Source organism: Caenorhabditis elegans, chromosome I, assembly GCF_000002985.6.
Source record: "Caenorhabditis elegans chromosome I".
NCBI lineage: Eukaryota > Metazoa > Nematoda > Chromadorea > Rhabditida > Rhabditidae > Caenorhabditis > Caenorhabditis elegans.
The window spans coordinates 13,204,431-13,231,837 of record NC_003279.8 but is presented as its reverse complement, the minus strand read 5'-3'; the positions used below and the strand labels follow the sequence as shown (position 1 = coordinate 13,231,837).

The 27,407-nt window shown below is 37.1% G+C and overlaps 7 protein-coding genes and 4 pseudogenes across 11 annotated transcripts; 5 read left to right on the top strand and 6 right to left on the bottom strand.

Moving 5' to 3' along the window:
• Positions 1 to 2,136: 2,136 nt before the first annotated feature.
• On the top strand, positions 2,137 to 3,843 carry ZK1053.1 (DUF1647 domain-containing protein; the record flags this gene model as incomplete). The annotated part of the gene is made up of 5 exons (NM_060918.4): positions 2,137 to 2,211; positions 2,255 to 2,402; positions 2,946 to 3,428; positions 3,471 to 3,585; positions 3,636 to 3,843. The coding sequence occupies 5 exons, from the start codon at positions 2,137 to 2,139 to the stop codon at positions 3,841 to 3,843; spliced, it is 1,029 nt and encodes a 342-aa protein (NP_493319.2).
• A 2,521-nt stretch (positions 3,844 to 6,364) lies between these two features.
• Positions 6,365 to 7,408, bottom strand: ZK1225.7 (annotated as a pseudogene). Its single transcript is given in 5 exon segments — positions 6,365 to 6,434; positions 6,454 to 6,643; positions 6,723 to 6,868; positions 6,920 to 7,275; positions 7,327 to 7,408. Coding segments are annotated over 5 exon segments (844 nt in total).
• A 2,451-nt stretch (positions 7,409 to 9,859) lies between these two features.
• Positions 9,860 to 9,979, top strand: ZK1225.12 (annotated as a pseudogene). Its single transcript has one exon. A coding segment is annotated over exon 1 (120 nt).
• Positions 9,980 to 12,373: 2,394 nt separating this feature from the next.
• On the bottom strand, positions 12,374 to 12,697 carry ssp-31 (Sperm-specific class P protein 31; the record flags this gene model as incomplete). The annotated part of the gene is made up of 1 exon (NM_060917.6): positions 12,374 to 12,697. The coding sequence occupies one exon, from the start codon at positions 12,695 to 12,697 to the stop codon at positions 12,374 to 12,376; it is 324 nt and encodes a 107-aa protein (NP_493318.1).
• Positions 12,698 to 12,985: 288 nt separating this feature from the next.
• Positions 12,986 to 15,248, top strand: ZK1225.5 (FSA_C domain-containing protein). Its single transcript, NM_060916.8, has 7 exons — positions 12,986 to 13,320; positions 13,391 to 13,449; positions 13,494 to 13,967; positions 14,022 to 14,153; positions 14,203 to 14,327; positions 14,745 to 14,881; positions 14,935 to 15,248. The coding sequence occupies exons 1-7, from the start codon at positions 12,993 to 12,995 to the stop codon at positions 15,213 to 15,215; spliced, it is 1,536 nt and encodes a 511-aa protein (NP_493317.1). The 5' UTR covers positions 12,986 to 12,992; the 3' UTR covers positions 15,216 to 15,248.
• A 359-nt stretch (positions 15,249 to 15,607) lies between these two features.
• Positions 15,608 to 17,743, top strand: ZK1225.4 (Cysteine proteinase). The gene is made up of 7 exons (NM_060915.5): positions 15,608 to 15,962; positions 16,010 to 16,068; positions 16,362 to 16,823; positions 16,871 to 17,005; positions 17,063 to 17,187; positions 17,234 to 17,367; positions 17,415 to 17,743. The coding sequence occupies exons 1-7, from the start codon at positions 15,632 to 15,634 to the stop codon at positions 17,726 to 17,728; spliced, it is 1,560 nt and encodes a 519-aa protein (NP_493316.1). The 5' UTR covers positions 15,608 to 15,631; the 3' UTR covers positions 17,729 to 17,743.
• A 288-nt stretch (positions 17,744 to 18,031) lies between these two features.
• ZK1225.10 lies at positions 18,032 to 20,012 on the bottom strand (annotated as a pseudogene). The gene is made up of 3 exons: positions 19,899 to 20,012; positions 19,647 to 19,752; positions 18,032 to 18,284 (listed from the first exon to the last, which is right to left on the bottom strand). Coding segments are annotated over exons 1-3 (473 nt in total).
• Positions 20,013 to 20,485: 473 nt separating this feature from the next.
• Positions 20,486 to 21,253, top strand: ZK1225.9 (annotated as a pseudogene). Its single transcript has 3 exons — positions 20,486 to 20,712; positions 20,780 to 20,871; positions 20,922 to 21,253. Coding segments are annotated over exons 1-3 (651 nt in total).
• A 122-nt stretch (positions 21,254 to 21,375) lies between these two features.
• ZK1225.2 (Glycosyltransferase family 92 protein) lies at positions 21,376 to 23,397 on the bottom strand (the record flags this gene model as incomplete). Its single annotated transcript, NM_060913.1, has 9 exons — positions 21,376 to 21,456; positions 21,579 to 21,698; positions 21,743 to 21,878; positions 21,938 to 22,056; positions 22,104 to 22,246; positions 22,342 to 22,602; positions 22,660 to 22,969; positions 23,075 to 23,229; positions 23,286 to 23,397. The coding sequence occupies 9 exons, from the start codon at positions 23,395 to 23,397 to the stop codon at positions 21,376 to 21,378; spliced, it is 1,437 nt and encodes a 478-aa protein (NP_493314.1).
• A 605-nt stretch (positions 23,398 to 24,002) lies between these two features.
• On the bottom strand, positions 24,003 to 26,226 carry ZK1225.1 (Core-2/I-branching beta-1,6-N-acetylglucosaminyltransferase family protein). Its single transcript, NM_060912.3, has 7 exons — positions 26,164 to 26,226; positions 25,906 to 26,029; positions 25,542 to 25,677; positions 24,566 to 25,036; positions 24,398 to 24,512; positions 24,236 to 24,340; positions 24,003 to 24,181 (listed from the first exon to the last, which is right to left on the bottom strand). Exons 1-7 carry the CDS (start codon positions 26,172 to 26,174, stop codon positions 24,079 to 24,081), a joined length of 1,065 nt encoding a protein of 354 aa, NP_493313.1. The 5' UTR covers positions 26,175 to 26,226; the 3' UTR covers positions 24,003 to 24,078.
• Positions 26,227 to 26,434: 208 nt separating this feature from the next.
• clec-110 (C-type lectin domain-containing protein) lies at positions 26,435 to 27,341 on the bottom strand (the record flags this gene model as incomplete). Its single annotated transcript, NM_060911.1, has 4 exons — positions 26,435 to 26,630; positions 26,676 to 26,808; positions 26,870 to 27,024; positions 27,091 to 27,341. 4 exons carry the CDS (start codon positions 27,339 to 27,341, stop codon positions 26,435 to 26,437), a joined length of 735 nt encoding a protein of 244 aa, NP_493312.1.
• Positions 27,342 to 27,407: the final 66 nt, after the last annotated feature.

Sequence of the window (27,407 nt, the reverse complement as noted above, 5' to 3'; positions counted from 1 at the left end):
AAAACTGTTAGGATATTTCTGTTTATTTTCCAAGTCTAATGTTATTATTCCTTGAAGTTTTTATTTCAAATTTTTTAATTAAAAACCAGCCGCTGACCGCTCCTACGGCGCGGGCAACGACTGGCACCATTAAAAGTATTTGGCACACATACACTTCCAGAATTTTCTCGATTTTTCTAGAAAGTTCTGGAACATTCCAGAATTTTCTCGATTTTTCTAGAAAGTTCTGGAACATTTCAGAATTTTCTCGATTTTTCTAGAAGGTTCTGGAACATTCCAGAATTTTCTCGATTTTTCTAGAAAGTTCTGGAACATTCCAGAATTTTCTCGATTTTTCTAGAAAGTTCTGGAACATTTCAGAATTTTCTCAATTTTTCTAGAAAGTTCTGGAACATTTCAGAATTTGGCACACATACACTTCCAGAATTTTCTCGATTTTTCTAGAAAGTTCTGGAACATTCCAGAATTTTCTCGATTTTTCTAGAAAGTTCTGGAACATTTCAGAATTTTCTCAATTTTTCTAGAAAGTTCTGGAACATTTCAGAATTTGGCACACATACACTTCCAGAATTTTCTCTATTTTTCTAGAAAGTTCTGGAACATTCCAGAATTTTCTCGATTTTTCTAGAAAGTTCTGGAACATTTCAGAATTTTCTCAATTTTTCTAGAAAGTTCTGGAACATTTCAGAATTTTCTCGATTTTTCTAGAAAGTTCTGGAACATTTCAGAATTTTCTCGATTTTTCTAGAAAGTTCTGGAACATTTCAGAATTTTCTCGATTTTTCTAGAAAGTTCTGGAACATTTCAGAATTTTCCCGAAGTTTCCAATTTCCCTTCCAAAGACGGAAAGTCAATTTTTCCCAAACTACAGTAATCCTATAGTACTCCTACAGTACTCCTACAGTACAGTACCCCGACCATATCCCACTACTAACCCCAAACCTATATCTCTTCAAAAGACAAAAACACAATTATTCATTAACTACAGTAATCCTACCGTACTCCTACAGTACTCCTACAGTACTACTACAGTACCCCGACCATATCCCACTAATAACCCCAAACCTATATCTCTTCAAAAGACAAAAACACAATTATTCATTAACTACAGTAATCCTACCGTACTCCTACAGTACTCCTACAGTACTACTACAGTACCCCGACCATATCCCACTAATAACCCCAAACCTATATCTCTTCAAAAGACAAAACTCAATTTTTCCTAAACTACAGTAATCCTACCGTACTCCTACAGTACTCCTACAGTACTACTACAGTACCCCGACCATATCCCACTAATAACTCCAAACCTATATCCCTCCAACAGCCGAAAACGCCTTGCCTTTGTAAGCTATGACGTCACTTCTTAACAAACGGAAACTATTTTTTTATATATAGGTAATGATTAACCAAAATTGGCAACAAATCTTGAAATCAAGCGATTTCTTCTAAATCCTCATTTAATTCAAGATATTCCTCTCCATAATGAGATGTACTGTGAGATAAAACTACAAACCGTGCCTTATCTATATTCCTTTCACTGGTCATTTAGGCGATTGAGTTTTGTGTTATCCAACCTAAAAGGGAAACTTGACGAACATGTTTTGAGTCCGTCCAGAATAGTTCAAAGTAGATACGGAGCGTTGTGAGACCTTAAATATTAATTGTGGTTTATTTGGATGACAATAAATAACCAGGAAATTCAAATTTTCTGATAACAATTTTGGCGGGAATTCAATCTGAATCTGGGGTGCGCGGCAATCGGAAACTTCCGGCAATAGGCAATTTCCGGCAATTGCGGTTTTGGGAATTTCCGGCAATCGGCAACTTTGGAAATTACGGGTTTTGGAAATTTTCGGCAATTGCCGCGCACCCCTGAACTCAATCTATTAGAAATTCTGGGAAGGCTAAAAATACTTCTAGAGACAATTTATTTAGAATTAGAAATTGTGGAGAGGTTGGGAATTTTTCATGGCTGTCATTGAAAACTTTTCGATTTAATTTCAGGAAAAATCAAAAAATTAAAAAAAATCGAAAAATTGAAATCAAAAAAAGTTCGATTTTAATCTGATGTAAGCTGTTCAAGATACATACACTTGGAATTCAATTGCCGGATTTTTTCTTATTTGGAGAAAGATGAAAAGATTTCAATTTAATTGGTATCAAATTTGTTGCCTCGCACTAATCTGTCTTGTCTTTTTCTTTCAGAAGGTTTGTTTTGGTTTCACTGGAATCTATAATTTTTTTAAATCAGAAAGTACCTGATTTTGAGAGAAGAAAATGTTTCTGTAAATCTAAAAAAAGTGGAAACACCTATGATTTTTGTTATGAAAATCCGCGGAACAAGGAATCAGTGGGAAAAAAGTTTGATTGCAGTTTGTTGGACTCTTTAGAGAGATTGGGTGAGTTTTTTAACTGAAGGGTGATAAGATCCAAATATCAAACTTTTTCCGTTTTTTTGTAAATTTTTATTTTCAAAAACCAACATAAGAAAATCAACCCAGGGTGTGCGGCAATTGCCAAACCGGCAATTCTACAAAATGAGACGGTTGGGCATCTTCCTCGATATTTTTCATTAAACTTTAATGATACAATATAGAAAAATATTTACTCTATCTGAAAATTACTTTTATTTGACTTGGAACAACCGAGAAAGTGTTCAAAAATTGCCGAACAATTGACGGCAATTTTCATCGGCAATTTTCAACTTTGAGACAATTTTTGAACTCTTTCTCTGTATTTAAAAGTTAAATAAAAATTATTAAAATGAAATTCGAAAATTGCCGGAATTTTATGATTGCCTTGGTCTTTCCCCGGCCAAGTTCTGAGAAATTTTTAACCAGAATTTTTGCAAAGGCGAAATGGTAAAATATGGATAAGCAAAAAAAACATTAAAATTGTAAAATTTTCCTTCTTCTTCTTTTTACTAATCGATAACTCTTCAGGTATCATCAACGAAACTGCTCGCCTGCCGAGCCTCAGATCAATCATCAACAACGAACCTGATCTGGTGTTCATTTCCTCAACAACCAATGATCACTTGGATCTCAGTCTCAAATCCTTGTATTCAATCCGAAAATTTTACCCACGTCACAAGTACATCCTAAATGGAATGAATATCAGTGCATCCTACTCTGAAAAGCTTCCAAAGAATGATAAGTATTTCGAGTTTCGGGTATTCAACACGTCTTTATATCCGGAATTTGTGAGCAACTGGTCGACCTATAACTTCAAGGCAATAGTGATGGCCGAAATGCTCCAAGAGTTCCCGGCGGTTTGGTGGATAGATGCTCATATTGGAGTCATTAAACCAAATATAATTAGGAATCTATATGCGGATATCAGATCCGAAAGACTTACCACTGATTATGCAACTGTTGTTGGAGCCACTGAGACTAACCATTCCAATTTTGCAGTTTTGAATTCAAGTGAGCAATTTCAGGAAAAAAATTCAAAAATTATTATTTCAGAACTCTTGAAATTCTTTCCCACAAGCTCGCTAGAGCTTCTGAAACGGCGCACTCAAATTCAATCCGGTATCATCTTTCTTGCACGGACCAGATATACCATGAAACTTTTTAAATGGTTTGGAAAAATATGAAAAATATGATTTTGAAAAAAACGCTAATTTTCAGGTGGGTACTCTGCTCTCTCACAGAAAACTGCATGAACCCTCCCGGATCTCAAGTCAAGTGCATTTTCGAGCGAAATTGGTGCAAGTATCAGGCTAACTGTTTTCGATATGATCAGTCTGTGCTCAACCTGTTACTACTCAACAACTTCAGTGAAATTCATAAATATTACTCTGCAAAATTATCTTCTTCCTTTATAAGAAATGATTGATTGAATATTTTCGGTGACTCTATAAATTACACCATTTTGTTGTCAAAATCTTGAAAATTTGAAAATTTGATTGTTCTGAATAAAACTTGTATTTCAGTTGAAATATTTAAGAATGTTTTAAACATGACTACTAAATCGGCTGAATGGCGTATTTTTGAATTAAAAAAAACATATTTTTGTTGAATATTGCAATTTTTGAAAACCTTTTTGTGCAAGCTAGCCTACTTTGCTTATTTTTTTTTAAAAAGAAATTACAATTCTGAACAGATTTGCTACAATTTTCAGCCCCAGATCTACGATTTACCCTTGCGGTAGTTGCGAGCTGATTCCATTCTTTGTAGGGGCAATCGGATCTGAAGATAATTTTTAAAAAATTTAAGAAGCTCGAAAATGAAATATATACTACTTGAAATAATCTCATTTAAAAAAAAAGTGGCTACAAAAAAATTTTGCAGCGGAGGAACACTTTGGAGTACAAAAAACTAAGATTTCTAGCACATGATACAGTGAAAGTGCTTCAAAATTCTAAAAAACTCTCAAATTGACTTTTTAATGCCCTATGCTGCTAATTTTTTATGACCACACACGGTATTGTTTCAAATGGCATAGGTTTCGCTTGGAAATTCAAAATTTACTTACGAATTATAGGCGAAAAGTGTATCTTTATGTTCATTAGCAATGAGATTGGAAAATAATTCTGTAAAATACTTTAAAGAATGAATTTGAAGAAAAATCAAATATAGCTTACTGATAATTTGATTTCGTTCGCTGATAATTAACAATGAGGATAGAAGACCAATCACAGCTAGGTATCGTCTATTCAGATTTCTGGATTTAGATCGAAAATCCTTGAAATCACCGAGTAGTCCTTCGCGTTCCATGTTCTAGAATTGAAATAGTGAAGATCTTCTTTGTTGAAGATTTCAGCAGGCGGGAGGTGAAGTTTGTAGGGAAACGTAGACGTTATATGAGACATAATAGAAAGCACACTAATGAAAAAAGATACAATCTGAGATCCTGGATTTCTAAAAAAATAAATAAAAAGCAGAAAATAAAGGGGGTTTTCAGCTGGAAAAGCGGGGAAAAGTACAAAAAAGTTTAAATTAGTATGTCAGTTTCTGCCAAGCAGCCTCTAATAAATGCCGAGTGTACAGACTCCGCCCCTTTTTCGCGTTTTTTCGCGTTTTTTTTGGCTTGCGAAAAAATGTCACACTACGTTTTCATTAATAACTCCAGAGCCGTGTGACTTCATGCTCTAATATTTGAAATCCTACTAGAAATATTTTGCCCCACGGTGGAGCAAAAAACGGCACTAAGTTCGGAGCAAAATTGAGCCCAGGGCGGCTTTCCCCAGTTTGAAAAAATTTTTTGTTGCTCTTTTTACCCCCAAAAAAGCATGTTTTAATTGAATTAATTCGGGTTTTGCTCTGTTTTGTTTCAAATTTCTGTGCAAGATACTACTCAGAGAGACTGATTTTTTGAAAAAAAGTTTGAGTTCATAAGTGCAAATGGAAAAAAGTTGTGATAAAACAAAAGGCCAAAAAATGGCATTTTGCCAAAAAAATTTTTTTTCCGAAAAAGTAGTTTTTCGTCATTATCTCAAGTTCTACTTCATCTTTTTTGATATTTTTTTTGTTTACCCCACGTAAAAAAGTACGCTGAACACGATTTTTCACTCAGAATTGGAAAAAGTTCTATGAGTCGGCCGAGCAAGACGAATAAGTGCCAAATTTTGCACACTTTCCCATTTTTGCGAATTTACTTTTTCAATCATAACTCGGTCAGTTTTCAAGTTTTCTTAGTTTTCTAAAAAATGACGTGTAGGTCTCATCAAGACGCATCGAGACATATAAAATTTGTAAAAAGTTCAGTGGGAAAATTTTTCAAGAAAAATAATTCAAAAATTTTGTACTGGGGGGAGTGGTTTCCTGGGTCCCCTGAACATTTTTTCCACTAAAGTTTCGCGGAATGTATTTTTAATTCATAGTTTTTGATTTTATTTAATGGAAGATGAAGTTTCGTCGCGTTAGCAATGCTCTGCCAAGAGATATTATTTTTTTTAATTTTCAGGCCAAAACTTGTTTTCTTCTATACATCTGTCTGTGTACAAGATATAGCCCTCAACTGTACGTCTCCTTTTCGGGAATTCAATAATGAGTACAATCCTGTAATAAAATTTTCAAAAATTAGGTTTCCCGCTGGCTTATCAGTGATAAACGGTTTTCGAACGTCTTTCCCCAAATAGTCATAATTGAAGAAAGCGGAATCGAAAGACGACTTCCTCCAGAAAATTTTCTTCCCTACATCCCAGTTTCACAGGTAAACCGCGTCAGGTTAGTGGCAACCTGCCAGCTGGTCGCTGGCTGCTGAATGGAGAACAACTGGCAGGTGAAATCGCGGCCCGCTGTCAAGTTGCCACTAAGCCGCCGCGGGCCGGCAACAGGTCAACGTCAGGTTTGTGTCAGGTTCTTGTAGATTCTGTATTAGGCCCATATATACCGGGAATACTGCTTTTTGTTTATTAAAATGTTTGTGTATTAAAAAATTGCCAAAAATTGTGTTTATTCAACATGAAAAATGAAAAAATAAATCTGAAAAAAGGGAAAAAACATAAATATTATTTAATATTTCGGCTTAGTGTGAGCCTCGTCTCGATTCCCGATTCCTTGGATCCATCATTAGCAGCCACTTGATCGAATTGTTGATTCGGTGATTCTAAGCAGCATCAGATGGGCGGTAACGTAGAAAATGATCATCTATCAGCGACAGCTCGAGGAGTTTGACAGCATTCCGCATCTTTCTATAACAAATTAACGTTAAAGTTGAGAGAAATCGCTAGTTTCTTCCAAACGCTAAAAAATTATGATTTTAAAACTCACTTTGTAAGGTTAATTCTCTTTGCAAATCATGATCCGAGCCAAGATAGTGTGGGCTTAGCGACGACAAATTCGAACTATCCAATCAAGAATCGCTCCATCAAAATAATGTCGGGTACTCGACTGGTGGGAAGATTTCGTCGTATTTTCTAAAATTTTTAAAATTTACATTACATTGAAATATTTTATTATGAACATACACTGTGATCATCATCGACGTCATTCCAACCAGTTGAAATCGCATTTTATCAATATTGAACATTGGGAGAGCAAGATCCACGAGGATCACCGCGAGATGAAATGTTTCCTTTTGGAAATTGTACTCTCACGGCATCGCTGAACCAATCGATGAGAATTGTTCGCATCTCTTATTAACTTGTGATTGCCTGTCAAAGTATTCGCGTGAGGCTCGATTCTTCTACTTTCTTTTGTATGTACTTCACAGCTTCTTCATTTTTTAGTTCCTTTTTACGTTGATTTCCATCAAAATGGAAGGATGAGGTGGTTTAGCGGACGCTTGTGGTCAATGTCGAAGAGGCGACGACTCTGCACGACTCTGAAAACATAAATTGTTATGAATAACTTCATTTTTGAGTTCAACTCTAACCTTTTCTTCCATCTTTAGTTCTTCGCGAAGCAATGTTGTCGCCACCGCCGGTAATTCTCTCATCCAGCCATTTCCGTGCCATCCCAATCGTTGGCGTCAATGTCGAAAATGCTGAAACACCAATAAATATACGGAAAATAATTATTTTTGCCGAAAAATCAAAGAATTGATGAAGAAAACAAAGAAAAATCGAAGAAAAGGAAGAAAAAATCGTGAAAAAATAATTTCGAAAATGAGGAGGATTTACGCTAAAGAGGGCGCGCTACCGTTATTTCGGAGTGTCGTTGCCATCTGAGTTTGGAGCTCCTTTTGAAATGCTTTCTCGCTCTTATATTGAAGTCGTAGAAAAGAAAAAATCACTTTGAGTCGTAAATGTGATTTGTGATTGAAACCAACAAATAATTGAAAAAAAATTGAGTTCAGTAAAATGTAATTAAAAATATTTTCCACTAATTTTAAAATTTTGATAAGGGTCCCCCCTTATGAACAATTTTTGGGAAAAATTTTTTCTTCCAAAAAATTTAATACTGCTGGATTGTGTAGGAAATGTAAATTTTAGTATTTTCCACAGTTTTCATGGATCAATCATACTCCTGGGCAAAAAAATACAACAGTCGATTTGGCTTGTTCATAGAAAGTCAGTACTTCCAAAATGTTCTAGCTCCGCAGGCAGCTGAAATATGAAAAACTTGTCAACTAAAAAGTTGTTAGGAATAACGGGATTGACAAATTACTTATTGTAACTTTTTGCCATCTCAGATGGCTGAGCAGGTAGGAGCACCTAATTATGAGTCAAATATTACTATTTTTGACTTATGATATCTCCGTACTCTGCACAGAAAGCAAGAAACTATGAAACACGAAACATGTTCTATAACAACCTGATCAAGTTTGTAGTTGACAGTTTTTTGATATCTTGCTTGCCCGATGTGGGACATGACTTCGAAAAACTGGCATAGTAGGTAGATCAGTTAGAGGAATAGAGGTTTTTACAGTTTCTTAGTTTTCGAAAGCACCACATTTGGCAAGAAAGTACATAGATGCAGTTAGGGAAACATATTTTTACTATATCTGATAAATATTTGACTAATTTTGAAAAAAAATTTTGGATTTTTTTAGAAAAAAAAATCCAGAGGGTCCCCCCTTATGAAAATTTTCTAAAATTTTTTCGAAAATTTTTTTTTGAAAACTTTTCTTAATTTGTTTATATGTTATAGAAGAAAACCTGGGGTTCAGTAGAACCCCTAAGTTCAAAAAAGGCATTTACTATGAATGCGTATATCTCCGTGAAAATAATTTTTATGGCAAAGTGATCAACTACATAGTTGTTTATCTTAATCTAAAGAACAACTTTGTAGTTGATGATATTTCATCAAAAAATTTGATGGCCGAGATACAAACAGAAAAAGAAGAAGAAAATACATGCATGAAGTTGCTGCATTTCACACAACCTTATCTCGACCATGAAATTTTTTGATGAAATATCATCAACTACAAAATTGTACTTTAGATTAAAATAAACAACTTTGTAGTTGATCACTTTGCCATAAAAATTTTTTTCACGGAGATATACGCATTCAAAGTAAATGCCTTTTTTGAACTTAGGAGTTCTACAATACCTCAGGTTTTTGTTTGAACTCGTGTTCAGAACATCGAAGCTGAAAAAAACAATTAATTTTACATTTTTCTATAACATCTGATCAAATCATGAAAAGTTTTCAAAAAAAAAATTTCGAAAAAATTTTTTAGAAAATTTTCATAAGGGGGACCCTTTGGATTTGGAAGTACTGACTTTCTATGAACACGCCAAATTGACAGTGGTATTTTTTTGGTCAGGAATGTGATTGAGCCATGAAAACTTTGGAAAATAATAAAATAAACATTTCCTACCCAAGCAAAATATTTTTTAACATTCAGTTTTATCCATTCATTATTGGTGTGTCAGTCAAAACTTTGCCTGACAGTAACCTGTCAGTTGGCATTTGCCGGCTCTTAGCCTGCTCCTAACCTGACACTCGCCTGACGCGGTTCATTATTCGGTGCGGTAACCCCAAAACTGTATTTCTGGAAATATTTATTTTCAGACATTTTTACTTTTCGAAAATTTCCCTAAAACGTAACTGATCGTACTGAAAAATGTTTTTGAGCCAAGAAAACTTTGCCTGACAGTAACCTGCCAGTTACCATTTGCCGGTTCTTAGCCTGCTCTTAACCTGACACTCGCCTGACGCGGTTCATGATCCGGCGTGGTAACCCCGAAACTGTATTTCTGGGAATAATTTTTTTCAGAAATTTACACGAATGAACATAAAACTCATTTTTATGAACTTTGACTCAGTTTCTGAAACTTTTATTTTCACTCATCTGACCCATCACCTGACACTTACTCGCCGTTCACCTGACGCGCTTTTCTGAAAATTTGAGCGAAAATCACTAAGCTGACACTAACCTGCTCTTAGCCTGACAGCGACTTTTAGCCTGATACTAAGCTGACACCATACCTGTGCGGCATTCGGCATTCGACATATGCCGATGCCGGCATAATGCCGGTTTTTGGAGCACGGCATATGCCGTTATGCCGATTTTAAAATTCACGGCATATGCCGAAAATGCCGTTATGCCGAAAAATAAAATGACCGGCATAACGGCATAATGGCATTATGACGGCATTATGCCGTTTTTTTTCTGCATTTTTGGCTGGTTTTTTTTGTCAAAAACCATTTTTTCATAATTTTCGTGTATCCGATGAAACATAAAGATCTTGCAAATAGTAAGGTTTTTGCGCAGATTGTTCCATTTTTGAGATTTTTTGAAGCTTTTTGCTTGAGCATTTAGAAACTTTCTGCAACAATTTTGGCTTTATGATGACTCGAAAATTGTCTGAAAATGCACCAAAAAATGTTTCAAGGCGTGCACATTAAAGGGGGAGTAATGTTTGTGAATATTTTGCGTAAATAGACTAAAACTGGTCCAAAACCACCGAATTTCCTAATGAGACTTCACAAAAATTTCCAAAAATTTTTTATGTCCGGTCAAATTTTCGAAAAAAAAGAGCCAAATTTTGCTAAAATCTGAAATTTCGCACACTTTTCTTTGCCATAGCCGCTGAATTTTAGTTTTTCTGAAATTATCACCCTTTAATCCTTATTTTGGTAATTTATCTCGCGGAATTTCGTTGATTGAGACAACTTTTAGCGATAGGCATCCAATATTGATCATTTTTGGATGCCTATCGGCCTAAAAGTTGTCTCAATGCGGCTGTGACAAAGAAAAGTGTGCGAAATTTCAGATTTTAGCAAAATTTGGCTCTTTTTTTTCGAAAATTTGACCGGCCATAAAAAATTTTCTGTGAAGTCTCATTAGGAAATTCGGTGGTTTTGGACCATTTTTAGTCTATTTAAGCAAAATACCCACAAACTCTACTCCCCCTTTAACATACTTGAAATTTTTTTTTGCATGTTTTCAGTAATTTCCATGATATAAAAAACAAAAAGTACACTACCAAAGTACTCCATTATTAAAATGATATTTTGAAAAAAAAGAGAATTTTGCGTGAAATTCTCGAAAATCTCACTAATGATCCGTCAGAAGGTGCCCATTGGACTTACATATGAGATCGAATGAAACAGATCTAATATGTAAGTCGAATGGGCACCTTCTGACGGATTCCTAGTCAGGGTGTCCCATAACATTTGGACAGTCGACATTTCAACTTTTTGCTCTTTTGCGTTCAATTTTGAAATGTGAGTATAAAATTGTAGATACAGAGGTTTTTTGGTATGCTGCATCCGATGTCAATATTAGTTTCCCAAAAAAGTTTGCAGATGCCCTATACAGCTCAAGTGGAGGGGGTTTAATAGCAATTGGGCGTATTAAAGTACTCCTATAGAAACCTAAAAACATCTAACCAGTAACCCCAACTCAATATCTTGTCAAAAGCCAAAAATTGTGCATACCTGTAGTGTTACGTCACATACCAAAATCAGACGAACACTATTTTTTGGATATTGGTAATGATATAAAAAATATGCAAGTTTGATTGAAAACATTTAAATCATGTTGATTTTTTGTAACTGGAAAACAATAGTTCAAAATGCCGAAATGCCGAATGCCGAATGCCGGCATAATGCCGGTTTTTGGAGCGCGGCATATGCCGAAATGCCGATTTTGAAATTCACGGCATATGCCGAAAATGCCGTTATGCCGAAACGAAAAATGGACGGCATATCGGCATATGCCGATATGCCGAAAAAAATTTTTGGCGGCATATGCCGTTATGCCGTTATGCCGAAAAATTCCGAATGCCGCACAGGTATGGCTGACACTAACCTGTTGGCGGCTTTTAACCTGCCATTCAGCTGCCAATAACTTGTGGCGCTTTACCTGTGTTGAGGTGTCTCCCGCATGGCCGAGTGGTTAGTGCGTATGATTGTAGAAATTTTGGTAACTGGTTCAATTCTACCAAGTGACAAATTTTTTTGTTTTTTGTGAGTAATCGGGATTCGAATAGAAATACTCAATTTTATACAAAATATGGGTACGTCTTTCCTAATATAAAGCCTCCTCAAACTTCAATCAATCAAAACTCAGCTTTAACTGATTCATCGGGTGCATCTGTTTTTGGTCAAACCGAACTCAAAAAACAAGAAGACTCCAATTATAGAATTACATTCGATTCTACAGAATTTTTTTTCATGTTTCGTAGTAGACTTGTCTCAGAAACTTTTAGCTCAGTTTTTTGATTGAACAGGAAGCTTTTGTCTCCTAGAAAAAATTTGTTATATAATTCTGAAAACGCTCAAAATTTGAAACAAGTCCCCGACAAAACATTTTGAAAATAGCTCAACTACTGACAATTGAGTTTCCCATTGAAGGTAGGCATGTTCGCTTACCGCCTACCGCCGGCAAGGCGCATTTACGATTTTTAACAGCTTTTCACTTGCACACAAGCTATAAACCCCGCCACACCGACAAAAATGATTTTATTTAAAATCAATAATCTCATAAAAATTTTTATCATATGAAAAGTACCATAAAGTAAGCTTTCTTAGCTAGCAACCATCTTGACAACGACTTCTCCTTGTTGAGCACCAGCCGCAAACGGAGCCTTCGGATCGGTCTCATCAGCTGGAACTTCGGCGTATTGAATGACAAGCTTGTCCTCCTTCGCTGGTCCAGCCAAACGATTCACTTCGAGCTTAGCCTTTCCCTTCGCATCAACGAATCCATAGACTGGGCGAACACGATACGATTCATTGTTGGACGACTTGACTTTGAATGCCAAACGAGATTCCGATTCGGAGACAATGTAGTGAGTTGATGAACCACCAGAAGCTGGGTAGTCGCCGGATGGTGGATCGATGTTGATCATTTGTAGACTTATTTTTGAGGAGACAAAGTTGATCACCAAATAGATGTAAGGGAATGATTGGATATGGAGAAGGAAGGGGACAAATCAACATTTTGATGAACTTTACTGATAAGGAAGTTAAGGAGAGGTTACGTTTTCATTTTATTGTTATTTTGTTTATTTAAATGTATTTTAAATACTTCTAATTGTAAAACAAAAATAAACTAGTTTTTTGCAACCAATTTACGTGAAAACTGTATCTCGATAAAAATCCAATTTTCAAATAAATGAAACAATACCAAGTTTTTCAACAAAGATGAAATTTATTCAACTTGCGCTGTTCTTTCTTATTGGAATATCAACTACGGATACATCGAACAAGACTCAACAAATTTTCAAGAAAATTGGAAAACGATTCTCGCTGAGTGAACATGGATTAATCCAACGGTTTAAGTTTTATTGGAAGACTCAGGAGGATGTGGATGCTGCAAGAAATCATTCGGCTCAATTGGTGGCTCTTCACTTGTTGAGACAATCATCGAATCACAATTATAAGTTTCAAGAGAGTGCTGATATTTTGTATAGTCTGATGGATATAAACTTCGAGGGAAAGATATGCGGTGGAATGGAAATGCTGAATTTCTGTAAGTTCAACTTTTACAATTGCGTATTGCCGTTTTTGGTCCAGAATTTAAAAAAAAGATTGAATTCCAGATCAAATGGCTGAATTCTGGAAACGACAACGAGGGACGTACCGGAGAAATTCTGGAGAGGTAGGCAGTAATTTTAAACACTCACATATCATTTTATTTTTCAGAAAGTTTCCTGGAGTCCTGTTCCAACGGAGAGTATAAATGACAATATATTCCTGGTATCGTTTATGGCACATTCCACTTGGGAGTACTCTTCAAAGATATCTTATCTTGTTAAAATGGAACTTCTCGGAGAAAAACCATACAGCAACTACACACTGACAAGGATTGAAGAAGTTGGAGCATGTACAGAGTATGGTGTTACGAATCTGGAAAACACTGATATATTTTTGGATCTTCATGAAACTGACCCAGAGAGAGTTGATACAAGGAAAAAAGTATTCAAACATTTCTATGAACTATTCACAATGGATAGAGAAGAGTCTGTAATCCCATTTAATTGGCTATCTTATACCGGTGTATCTGCTGATCTCGACATTCAAGTGTGTCACGGGAGTGAGTTGAAGAAAATCGGAAAGTATAATTTTATCGATTGGTGGCTCTGGTTCCAGAAGATGTATCATCCGGTGAAAGGCGATGTAAGTATCACAACTATAAAGTTTCACAGAACATTCTTATTTTCCTTTTAAAAGCAACACACAGCGGTGCAATTGACTGGTGGAGAGTACGATCGATTTGTATTCAGAGTAACTATGAGAGTTCAAATTGGTACTTTAATAGATAACCCAGTTGAGGAATTCAACTTCAAGATTCAAGTTAGATATGTACGTGTTTGAAGGAAAAAGAAAGCCATAAAAATTGACACAACTTCAGAATGTTTATGGCGACAAAGAATGGAATATTGATAAGTTCGAAGTGATGTGCCCATTAGTTGCAGTTCCAGAGATTGATTTGATGAAGAAGCACGCAATCGCTTTTAACCAGGTTATTGGAGCAAGGTTTGTGAAATGTTATCAGCTGTGTAGAAGCTAATACTAAGGTCATCATGATAGGCAGATACGTTTTCTTGTTGGAATCCCTTGCCTATTTAGGCCCCTGTCTGTGCTCTTTTAGCGTGACAATAAATGTTTGGGGGTGGACAGCAAGGAAGCAGGTCCCCTTGAAAGCAACTATGCAAACTATTTGTGCCTACCCAGCAAAAATTTATTTAATACTCCCGCCAAAGAAATTCTCACTATCAGAAATTTGAATTTTGAATTTCGCGTCAAGGGTTTCAAATGAATAGGTTTTGACAAAACATCAAGCTCTGCTAATTGATGAAGTACACTAGAATCACGCGCCTTTACAATTTTTGTTAGTGCAAACTCTATTTGGAGCATCTACCGTATCCTTACAGTAATCCCATGTAATTTCAGAATTCAAAAGATGGTTGACGCCCCAGAGATGTGGTATACAGCAGTTGATGCTCTTACAACATTGACTAGCCGGAAGTTTGAAATTAGAAATTGTGCAGGGCTCAATGGAGAGACAATGGAGAAGGCTAACAATTTTGGTGAGCTAACTCATATTCTTACAAAGGAGTGTTTTTTTTAATATTTATTTCAGCGGATCTGACGCACAAATTCTGGGAGCTGAACAAATCTACAAACGGACGGATGGAAGGATACGACTTGGGTGGAATCAGTGAATTCTCAGAAATTTCGGAGAAAGTATGGTTGTACATATTCATCATTTGGACACCACAACCTGAAATACTTGTGCACCAATCGCAATGGACATTTGGCTTAGAATGGAATAGTGATTTACAAGCTTTTTCGATTTTTTCAATGATACTGAGATGTCCGAAAAATGGGAAAGAAAGAAAACGTTTTATTACACTTCATTAAGAAATCCATAGAATAAATGATTTTTTGACTAGTTGAATGTTTTTGGCACCAAGTTTTAACCAACTTTGAATTGGATTGACTTTCCATCATGTGTCACTGGAGCACATTTTCTCGCCCTATCAGACACCCTTTTTCCGCCCTATCAACTGAACACCATCTCTGTACAACAGCAGGTAGGCGTGCAGTAGGCAGGCAGTCATAAGGCGGCTGACCATAGGTGCGATAGTTTAAAACTAGAGACCTATTTGTTTTGAATTTTTTGTGTGTCATTTGAAAATTAAAAAAAAACATTGAAAAGTGAAAAAAATCCAATTTATTATCTTCAAAAAATTATACGTGAACCTTTAACTGCAACGTTGTATTTTGATTAAAAACCAGTTTTCTCAAAAATCAATCAATACCGATTTTCAACCGGCATGAAGTTTCTTCAATTTGCGCTGCTGTTTTTTATCATTTGCATAACAACTACGGATGCATCAAAGAAGACTCAACGTGTCCTCAAGAAAGTTGGAAAACGATTTTCGTTGAGTGAATTCGGAGTAGTCCAACGTTTAGACTATATGTGGAGAACAGCGGAGACAGTGGAGGCTGCAAGAAATCACTCGGCTGAACTAGTGGCTCGTCTCTTGCTCAGCCAATCGTCAGCTGACAATTTGAAGTTTCAAGAGAGTGCTGATATTTTGTACAGTCTGATGGATAATAACTTCGAGGGCAAGATTTGTGGTGGAGACGAGACATTGAACTTTTGTAAGTGAGCAGTTTTGGAAGACAGTTTTCAGCAGGAATAATTTCAGATCAAATGAGTGACTACTGGAAAAGGCAAAGAAAAACCTACAGAAGAAACGAGAAAGAGGTTTGCATATAACTTTGAGGCAGGGTTGCCAAATCGGACCGGTTTGCGGATGTCAAATCGTTGGTTCTGGCAAATTGCCGATAAGTAGATTTTTCACACCGCCCGACATCTCCCGAGTTTGCCCATTCACCATTCTTGATAATATAACTTGCCAGCCTCGGAAACAGTCGGGTGACATGAAAAACCGACCCATTGCTCAGATTTTGCACCTTCAAATCTGGATAAATCCGATGTCCAGTTTGTCAGCCCTACTTTGAGCATGTTTCCTATTACTTTAAAACGCTTCCTTTCAGAATGTGACCTGGCGTGCCTACCCAATCGAGGATAACGCTTACAACAAGTTCATGGTACGATTCAATTCGAAATCTACGTGGGGATACTCTGCAACCATGATTTATGTTGTTCACATGCGGCTTCTTGGTGAAAAGAAATACAGTAACTACACACTTACCAAGATTGAAGAAGTTGGCGCATGTACAGAGTATGGTGGAGTAAGCCTTGAAAATACAAATCTTTACGAACTAGATCCAGAGAGATTAGAGACAAGGGACAAGTTGCTCAAGCATCTTCAGGAATTGTTTTACACTGAGCAAAAAGTGTCAGAAATCCCATTTGATTGGATCTATTCTTCCGCTTCAGAAAAAGAACTCAAAATTGAAGTTTGTCACGGGACTGAGTTGAAGAAAATGGCAAAGAAGGATTTTATTAAATGGTGGGAATGGTTCCAAATGATGTGCCGACCGGTGAAAGGAGAAGTAAGTTGAGCCCCCAAGTTGTGCAATTACAGATTCCCGTTTTACAGAATGAACACACATTGGTACAAATTACTGGTGGAGTTTACGATCGACTTGTGTTCAGAGTGACCATGTTGGTACATGTTGGCACGGAAGATATTCATCCGACGGAGGAATTCAGTTTTAAGTTGCAATTCAAATATGTAGGGTCTTTTTGGGGTCTTGTTTTGGCCTGATAAACTTGAATCTTACAATTCCAGGATGTTCATGGGGACAAAGAATGGCTGATCAATAAATTCGAGGTGATGTGTCCAACAATTGCAGTTCCAGAGGCTGACTTGATGAAGAAGCACGCATTAGTTTATCGGGAGATTATTGGATCGAGGTGAGTTAGGTTTTCAAGTTCTACTCAACATTTTATAAAATTCCAGACTTCAACTGATGGTTAACAATCCAGAGTTGTGGTACAATTTCGCCGAAGCTATTGTAGCGCTGACAAGTCCTACATATGAGGTTGAAAATTGCGCTGGAAAGGGAGAGGAGATGGAAAAGGGGACGGATATGTGTTAGTTTAGAGCTAATAAAGTAAAATTATTTCAAAAACATTTTTAGACCAGCTCAAGCACACATTCTGGAAGTTGAACAAGGATACACACGGACGAATGGAAGGATACACCTTAGGGAAGAAGAATGATATTTCAGAGACTGGAGAGAAGATGTGGGCACGTATAAGAATCATTTGGACACCTGGAAATGACAAACTTGTGTATGATTCGAGATGGACGTTTTATTTGGAATGGAATAGTGATTTGCAAGCATTTACCATCTATAAAATGATTCTTCAGTGCCCAACAGTTGCAAGAATAGGTGAAATAAAGTACTATAGTTCTTTGAATAAACCTACAACCAATACAACCAGTCAATAAATGATTTGAAATTTTTTTATTTTAAACTTCTTTGCTGGTAACACAAGCCAAGGAAAAGAAGACGACCAATTTGTTTAAATAAATGCATGTCGTCAGAAATACTGATAGTGCGTTAATCCAAATTAGTTGTATGATTTCTTTTTAGAACTCCAAAGTTGCTCTATCAAAACGTACCCATGAGCGGCTGCTTGTCCGCTGGTGACCCTTTTAAATGACTCCAAATTGGCCCCTGATGCCGAATATATATGTAAAAAATGTTTTTAAAAATTCTTCGAAATTTTTTATTTTCCGAAACAAAACGTTTTATTCGGGAAGTTTTCCACAAGCAGCGCCGGTAATGTCGGTGTGACAATAGACATCGTCGAGTTCTCCGTGTAAAAACCCAAAACGAGCCGGACCGTCAGACACCAAATTAACAACCATTTGCATACATGGGTCAGAATTCGAGTTCGGCTCAATACTACCCCATTGGAAGCCATCACTCCCCGTTGTATGTCCATCAGACCATTCGAAAACTCGCTGGCGTCCACAGGCAATCCATGGACACAACGGATTTCTTCTATCAGGTTGTCCCATAAGTTTTTGTACTTTTTTTCAAATATTTTTCCAAAACTTCTAGAAAGTTTTAAAATTTTTTCATTGTAGGTCGTGTCAAGGTCGGGTCGTCCCCTTTCAGAAAAGATTCATTTCATCCATTTCTACTTTGCCACGATGACAATCATCAAACTTGAACGTCGAGACGTTAGATTGCTTCTTCTTTATGAATTTCGTCTTGGTCATTCAGCAATGGAAGCGGAACGAAACATATGCGGTGCGATGGGTGAGGGAGCACTCTCTTATAATACAGCAAAGAGTTGGTTTCAAAAGTTCAAGAACGGCGACTTCAGTCTCGAAGAAATAGAACGTTCTGGGCGACTGGTAGAGTTAAATGAAGAAGACCTAGTGAAGCTGGTGGAGGAAGAGCCTCGTCTTAGTCTTCGTGAAATGGAAGAGAAGCTTGAGTGTTGTCATAGCACAATTGCACGTCACTTGGGTCGCCTTGGTTTTACTTCAAAACTTGGAATTTGGGTGCCTCATGAACTTTCGGCATCACAGAAGCTCACTCGGGTCAACGTTTGTACTCAACTTCTAACTTTTCGTCGAAAGTTCGATTGGCTGAACAATCTGGTTATTGGAGATGAGAAGTGGGTGCTCTATGTTAACCATTCCAGAAAACGTCAATGGCTTCCGATCGGTGAGAAAGGAATACCGACGCCAAAGCCTGATCTTCACCCAAAAAAGATTATGATCTGTGTCTGGTGGGGTGTTCAAGGACCCGTGCACTGGGAATTGTTGCCAACTAATAAAACTATCACTGCTGATTACTATTGTGCCCAACTGGACCGAGTTGCAGAGAAGACCAACGGAAAATATGAAAAACTATATTTTCTTCACGATAATGCTAGGCCTCCTGTCGCCAAGAAGACTTTCCAAAAGCTGCAAGATCTTGGTTGGACTGTTTTACCGCATCCACCATATTCTCCAGATCTTGCACCAACCGACTACCATTTGTTCTTGTCTCTCAGTGACTACATGCGCGACAAGCAATTCGACGACGAAGAGCATCTCAAAACTGAACTCTCCACTTTCTTCTCATCGCGTTCGCCGGATTTCTTCTCCCGTGGCATCATGATGTTACCTAGTAAATGGCAACAAGTGGTGGACACTAATGGTGAATACTTGTGTGAATAGTACTACTTGTCGCTTGAGAGAAATAAATTTTTTTCAAAAAAAAATAGTACAAAAACTTATGGGACAACCTGATACCACCAACCCATGACAGTGGTTGGCCACTTCCGCCATTCTCAAGGATAACTTTTCGCAATGCATCTGAGGTTACAATATATTTTTGAGATCAAAATGATAAGTGTGAGCTCACTTGCGGTTTTCATTCGTTCATCTGCATTTTGGAAACCGGTCAGTGTTGCTCCATTTTCTTTACACTTTGCTTCCGCAACACTTTGAATTCCTCTCATATAGAAAGCCTGTAAACACTGGTTTAAACTTAATATATCTAACCAAAAGAGTCCGGGAGTTAAGAGTCTCATAACCAGGACGAAAAATACAAAAAATTTCAGTTAAAGTTTGTTGTACAATTTTTTTTCAAATCTGAAAGAAGTAATATACTAACCTTAACACACCATTTTCCTTGTGGTCGATCGAATGTCATCCAATCCGACGGACAAGCTGGAGCCCGTGGTGGACGTGGTGGACGTGGCCTTGGAGGTCTTCCATGATTATGATGACGCCTTTGCCGTTTTTATCGTTTTTATACCTTTTTTGCGAAAACGTTTTTTATCCCTTTGCTTCATGGTTTATATTTCAAAGTTCGAAGTAATTGACAGCTGAATCCCTCTGTGTATTTTGTGCAAACCCTTTTGTGCAGCAAAAAACATCACCTCTTTCACAGGGAGGGAGAACAACAGAGCAAGCGGGAAGATTGTTGGTCACACTATACCGGCAGACGGACCAGATAGATTATATTTTTTGCTTACTATCATATTGTTTGAATAATACGCTTTTGAACAACTCTAGAAAAACACCGCAAAACATAAAGCGAATATGATATTGGCCGGAACAACTCATTTCTGCTTGCATTAAGTTTTGCAACAAAAACCATAAAATATAGCAATGAAATGTGTTCGCGAAAGAATATAAATGCGGTATAAAACCTTTCGTTTGCAGTACTAATTTTTCGGGTTCAGTTATGAAGATTTTCCCCCTTTTTTGATTCTACTTTTTGAAATACATGCATCCACCGGAATCATCGTAGGTCCTGGTGGCGGAGGGCTTGCTTCATCTTCTTCCTCATAGGAAAAAAGAAATCACAAAGGTCCTGGACATCATCACCATGATTATGGAAGACCTCCACGACCACCTCCGTCACCACAGGATCTATTTTGTCCTCCGGATTGGATAACATTCACCAGACCACAAGGAAAATGGTGTGTTAAGGTTAGTAAAGAAACACAAATTCTGAAAAATTTAGGTATTTTTAAAAGATTTTTGAAGAGGACCTCAAAGTGTTGCCGAGGCCAAGTGTAAAGAATATGGAGCAACACTGACAGGTTTATACAATGGAGTAGAACGAACGACTGTCGCAGGTGAGTTTCTACTGACTATTGGTTTATGATCTCAATTATTATTGCTTCAGATGCCTTGAAAAAAGTAATCCTAGAGAATGGTGGAGGTGATTACCCGCTGGCATGGGTTGGTGGTAGAAGAAATCCCTTGTGTCCATGGGTGTCTTCTTGTGGATACGAGGGATTTTACGAGTGGTCTGATGGACACACAACTGGAAACAATGGCTTCAGATATGGTGCACAATCGCCAAATTGGAATAAAAATCCGCAATGTCTGCAAATCATTCACTTGTCGTCTGATATAGATCCGGCTCGTTTTAATTATTATCATGGAGAGCTTGACGATATGGTCTGTTCATCAAGTGAGAATCAGGCTGCCGCTTGCGGAAAACTTGCCAAATGAGTTAATTTATTTAAATAAAAAATATGAAATTTATCGTCTCAATTATTAGTAAACCATAAAAAGGCATTGAAAATAACCAGATCAAACTTGGATATCCATATGAACATATACAGCAAGCTCAATCAATAATAGTTCAAAGCTTCAAAATCCGACGTACAGTTGAGAATATATCCTGGTGTGTTATGGTTCTTGTGGAATTGCACCTGCAGAAAGACGAGCTTTTAATCCAATTTTTCCCGAAAATGAAATGGTTTTGTGTTTACGTAAAATTATTTTCCAAATTGGATACCACTTCCAATTTAATGAGTGCAACCAAAAAGCTCACATTTACAAGATTCCTATAAAAATCTTCACGCAACTCGTGATCAACCTGTCCCAAAAACGTTCGATTGTACATTAACTCGGCAGTGCAATCAACGATAGAGTAGTCAAAGCCTGGAATAACCTGAACTGAAATTTGTTTTGAAGCTGTAAAGAGTTTGCTCAAACCTTATTAAATAACAAAACTGGCATTTCGGAGAGCGTTCGGAAGTCTTCGATACCAAACAAACACAGATTATGTCTTACGGCTTGTGTTGAACAATTTTCTCTAGTGTTCTGATCCGGAAGGACCCAGCGGGAAAATCTAGAACACTATTAATACGGAGCAGTACTCAATTAAAAATTTTTTATGGCGCCACAAACCTGGTAAAACTAGGTAAACTTATTCCGCGACGGATGCACTGACTGGTGAAATGTCCTGGCATTTTTAATGCTTCGTTTATTTGAAAAGTGGAAATAAATTGCTCGTCACAAGCTTTGGCCTAAAAAAATTTTTTTCAAGTTTTAGGCGAGGGTTATTAGGGCTTACAGATTGATTTAGTTGATTCATGAAAGTTGTCACATCGACGTCATTAATCAACCATTGGGCAGCCGCTCGAGACAGTGAGGCCTGCACGTACCCGGTTGAAATTTCGATTTCAGAGTTCAATATTGTTTTATTTATAATAGTTTCTGAAAATACGTAAGTTTGGATCAATTCTAAAATTGGGTTTGAATCAACTAGACGTCTAAACAATCAAAAAATAATCAAAGCGTGCCCAACTCACTATTACGAAACAACTTGAGCGTTTTCAAATCCCACTTCAGGTTTGGCTTTCTTCGGCCTGGTCGTTTGCTAGCTAAGTTTACATCATTTGCTCCGTCCAATAATTCAAAAATTCGATCCATCTCGTACACTGATTTGGTTATAAGGTCAAAGTTTTGTAAGAGAACGAGATAGCTCCATCCTGGTCGAGTAACAAGCTCCATCATGCATCGATAGTGAGCTGAGTTTATATTGTGTCCATCTTCGTCATAGGACTCTGTGACTGTAAATAAATTGTTTCTATGCAATTATCGTCTTATTCTCAAACTTAAGCTTTTACCTGGAAGTAGAATGACATTTGGCAAGCCCTCTGCAAGTTGTTTCATTTTCTTTTGAAATTCAATTGAAGAATTTCTATCGACGGCAAAACAAAACCAGTTTTGGTAATGATAAGCGGCTTGCACTTGTTTTTCTATAAATTCATATTCCACGTACACGACTCTGGCAAAAGCTGTTCCGTTCAGTTTGAGGGGCTTGAACTTGGCATTTTTAGGTACTACTCTTTCTGAGATAGCTTCACAAGACATATTGAGTTGCTCATTTGGGATTAGTGGTATCCGATATTTTCCAGAAAGAGTTTCCAGATAAGTCTGAACACAGAAACTTTACATATAATTTTTTAACTGATAATAGATAGAAGTTGCCAACCGCTTTTGAAAACACCTGATTTCCAAACTTTATCATTATACTCGAACCTTGTCTCCTCGCAAAACTCGTCCACAGTCGACATGTGCCGTTTCCGGTCGCTTACAATAATATCTTTCATTTTTGCACATCTGACCACCTTTTCGGAATGATTCTATCATCCTCTCCAATATAAAAAGCTTTCTTTCAGTCGATAATGTGGTGTCTGAAATTGAAATTACGGGCTTCTTTAAAAAGCCCTGGCTTTTATCAAAAACTTACCGAATCTGGGTCTTGATATATGCAAATATGTTGTCCACATTGTGTTATATAACATTATTAAAGTACATACCGAGAGTGGATTTTGTACATTTTTCGACAGGAAGTTCTTCATTTTTAGCTATAACTCACTGTAAGTGATGTCGCTGTGATAGGGTCCCTCGTTTTGTTATTGTTCGTAAGATTCGTAAGATTGTAAGATGCAAACTATGAAAAATAGGAAGTTCAATTTTCTGTTAGGTTTCTGAATATCATAAAAGGTTTTGGAATATTGCAAATATATAATAAATAGTCTAGAATTCAATTTTTAAAACTTCCCGTAAATGTGGCACAGAACAGAGAGGTTGCGTTGAGATTTTTTGGGAGGCAAACAAGACTAACACTTACCCTTTGACAGGTGCGGCTATAACCCAGAAAATTTCTGAAAAAAGTTAACAACCTTGCCGCAAAGCAATCGTTCATTCCGATCAAAGTTTGACGCCATGAAGATCCGTTAGCAAATTTTTCAGTTTTCGTAGGTTATCTTGTCCGGAGATTTACTAAATGAAAAACAATTGATGTATTTAATAACTGAGGATAAGTTTCAACTTTTAATTTGTTTATTTGAGCACATTATAGGCCCACAGGTTCAAAATCGTTGTTACTCCTTCTTTACGAACAAAGGTGACGATATTACACGGCAATACACGGCAATTTATATACACGGCAATTTTGAAATGAAAGCTTTAGAATTTATACTTATGTAATTCAAAAAATTATGAGATCACTTTGACAAGATTTAAATATAGAATTTTCATTAATAAGACGTCTCGTATGCATCGTGAGCTTCCTTTATAAAATATTTCCGATAATCCTGGAAATCATTCAAGAGCAGTTGATTTAGAATTGACTGATCGAATCTGAAATAAACTTACAAAAATTTAAAGCAAAATATTTTCTGCCATAGAACATACCTAAAGCAACTGGCATGCCGTTTGAACTTGTTCCAGTGGAACTTGCATGACAGTCGAGCATCCGGTGGGCTCATACAGTTCTCGGTAAGCGCACACAGTACCCACCTGCAATTTTAGGAATGCATTGATTTTTTGCACTGAATTAGTACAAAAAATCCTCACCATTTCAAAAGCTTTACAGAATAATTTGTTCTTTGCACAAATATCACGCTGGCCGCCATTTGCCTCTGCTCCAGTTGCAATTGGATCGAGTGTGAGGGGAAAAACTTTAGTAATTCTAAAATTCAGAATTATTTTGAATTTCAAAATAAAGAACAACTAAAAGATAACCTGGATGCAACACAGCAAAATTGCTATGGTCTGTGCCAACAACTGGCACAACCGAAGATGGTACCTTCCCTGATCCAACTTCGTTGAGCACGGTCTCAACCACGGTAGGCTCTACCATCGAAAAGTGAGCATCGTTCCACCAGACCATCGGGTACTCTTTCAACACTTCCGAAATTATCAAAGGCTTGAAGCTGTATGTCAATGCATTTCTCACAAAATCAGGATATCTTGACGCTTCGAAATGTCGGAATTCCAAATTCTCGTTGTCCGGAAAATGGCTCAACGGTGTCACATTCACGTTTAGTCTATAGATAATAAACTTGTTGGTAGGATAATATCTTCGAATTGATGCGTATGATTCCAGAGTGTATTTCAAATGACTATCTGATGTGGCCGACACGAATACTAATGATTCCACCGATCTCGATGTTTCGGTAGTGTTCAGGAAACTTTCCGGTTCGTCCAGCAAGTCTGTAAAAAGTAAAAGTATTGTATCTCAGAATATTTTACGCCATGTGGCGACTGAGCCTACTTAAGCCGGACTTTGGCCATATGGACTCATTGAAAAACTGATTCAAGGCCTGATTGGCAAAACGGTATTCAATAGAATTGAAGTCTGGTCCTATAGCGCACCTTACAGTTTTAGCCTAAGTTGTACTGGGTGGACAATAATTATGCGGACTACTTCTTGCGCCTATAAAAATTGATCGGGAGTTTTAAAATATGTTCTGTTAAAAGTTTAATAAAAATACGTTGTAATAGTGATCTCAGTAACGTTAAAGTACTCTCTTGAAACTTTTAATAAATGTACATCGTACGGGAATAACACTGCAATTCACTAATTTTAAATCAAACTATAAATACAAAAAATAACATAGTTGTCAAAGTAGCTATGAATATAAGTATACAAGTATAGAATATAAATATGAATATAAGTATAAGTATGACTATAAGTATATAAGCACGGATTACTCACTCAGAAACTCCAAAGTGCCGACGAGACTACAGTCAAACTTCATCCCAATTGAGCTTGAATTCTGCGGATTGACGTAGCAAAAATCTTCGTTGACTGTGTCGCATTTGCAGTTTTCAGCTGTGCTCGGCAAACTGGACTGAAAAAAAAAACTAACAAAAATAAGTTTAATTTTTCAAGGATTGCGATGAACAAGGTTCTCGTATTCCCTCCGCTCTCCGTCACCTTAGTAGGTTATCTTCCACTTGCATCTTGTTTTCAAACGGTGTATGAACTAAAGAAAGTGTCTTCGTCTGGTACTTAAGAAAAAATGGAACGAGTAGAACTAATAACGAAAGATTCTCTACAGAAATGTATGCCAACTCACATTAAAATCTTCCACTTGAAACTGCGACTTTGTGTACAGAAACTCGAATTCTGTAAACTCGAAAACAATCCACAGCGTCAAAATCGCAAAAGTCAGGAGCAACGGAAGTTTTTTCGAAGTGGTCCTGAATTTGTTAAAGTTATTTTTGCAAAAAAAAAAGAAGTGGTCTAAAAGAAGACAAAAATCAAAATTTATCAAAACGTTACAAGCTTACATACGATTCATGCACAACTAAATATTTTCCAAATAAAAACTAACCTTCCAATCATTTTTAAATTGAAAATCGATAATAAATATGGTCCGAAGAATTTCAAGAAACGCACGCACTATCGAATTTTCCGCGTAGATAGCAGATCTAAAAAGAGGTACGCGGAAAACGGAATCGGGCAGTGTCTTGCTTGATCGCAATACAATGAGTTCACTGGAAATGAAAATCAATGTGCCGAACAGTTGGGCCGGGCAAGTTACTCCAGGAAAGAAAAAACACACTCGTAAGAAAACACTTCATTAATATTTCATATGTCACAATTTATCCACGTGATCTTCGACTGACCCCGACTTTTCCACAAGCGTACATTTTTGTCTGGGGCAGTCCTGGAGCGTCTAGGCATCCATATCTATCAAGATCTCCATTGGTGAAAGCAGCTCTCCATTCCTCGAGGTCTCCTCGAAGTCCGACCCAGTTAGGGGTCATGATGAATTGTTGAAGACAGATTGTAGGTCCTCTGAAAATAGTAATTGATGGTCTTTAAAATAATATTAGATCCGACCCATAGTTACGATTATCGGGTTGTCCAACTCCCCATTTGCTGAAGCCTGCAGTTCCATTCGTGTGACCATCGGTCCATGTAAATGTGTTATAAGGTCCACAGCTTTGGTATCTGCATGCTGGTACATTTGTCGCTCCAAGCCACATAGATGAACATAATTATACTGAAATTGCAAAACTGAGATATAGGCTTACCGGCAATGGTAGATTGTCCGGCAGCTACGAGTTTTTTCAGTGCTTCATTTGCAGTGGTCACTCGCTCATTATCATTTTGATATCCTGTCAACGTGGCACCCATTGTTTGGCAGAGGGTTTCAGCAGTCGGTTGAGTAAGCATAGCATTTGTGATCCTCGGATAGGCAATCTAACAAGGAATTGAATTCTTGTTAAATCCAGAATCACTTATAAAAATACACCAGATTTCGTGATCCCTCTCGAATCTCAACCATCCATCGTCACATTCACCTCTCGGAGTTGTTGGTCTTGAGGGTCTTGGAGGCCTCGGCCGATGCGGGGGTCTATGTCTATGTTCTTCGGAAGATGAAGATAAAGAAGAATCAGAGAAATCAAGCCGTCTTCTTCCACCTCCTTTACCACCATCAAATTCGATAGCGATGGTTATAGTTGCAAAAAGCAAAAGAAACACGACTGGCGTCGCAAGATGCATCTTTGATACGGAACTCTGCTGGTTGTCTCATAAAACTTTGTATTTTATACTGATGCTGGTTTTTAT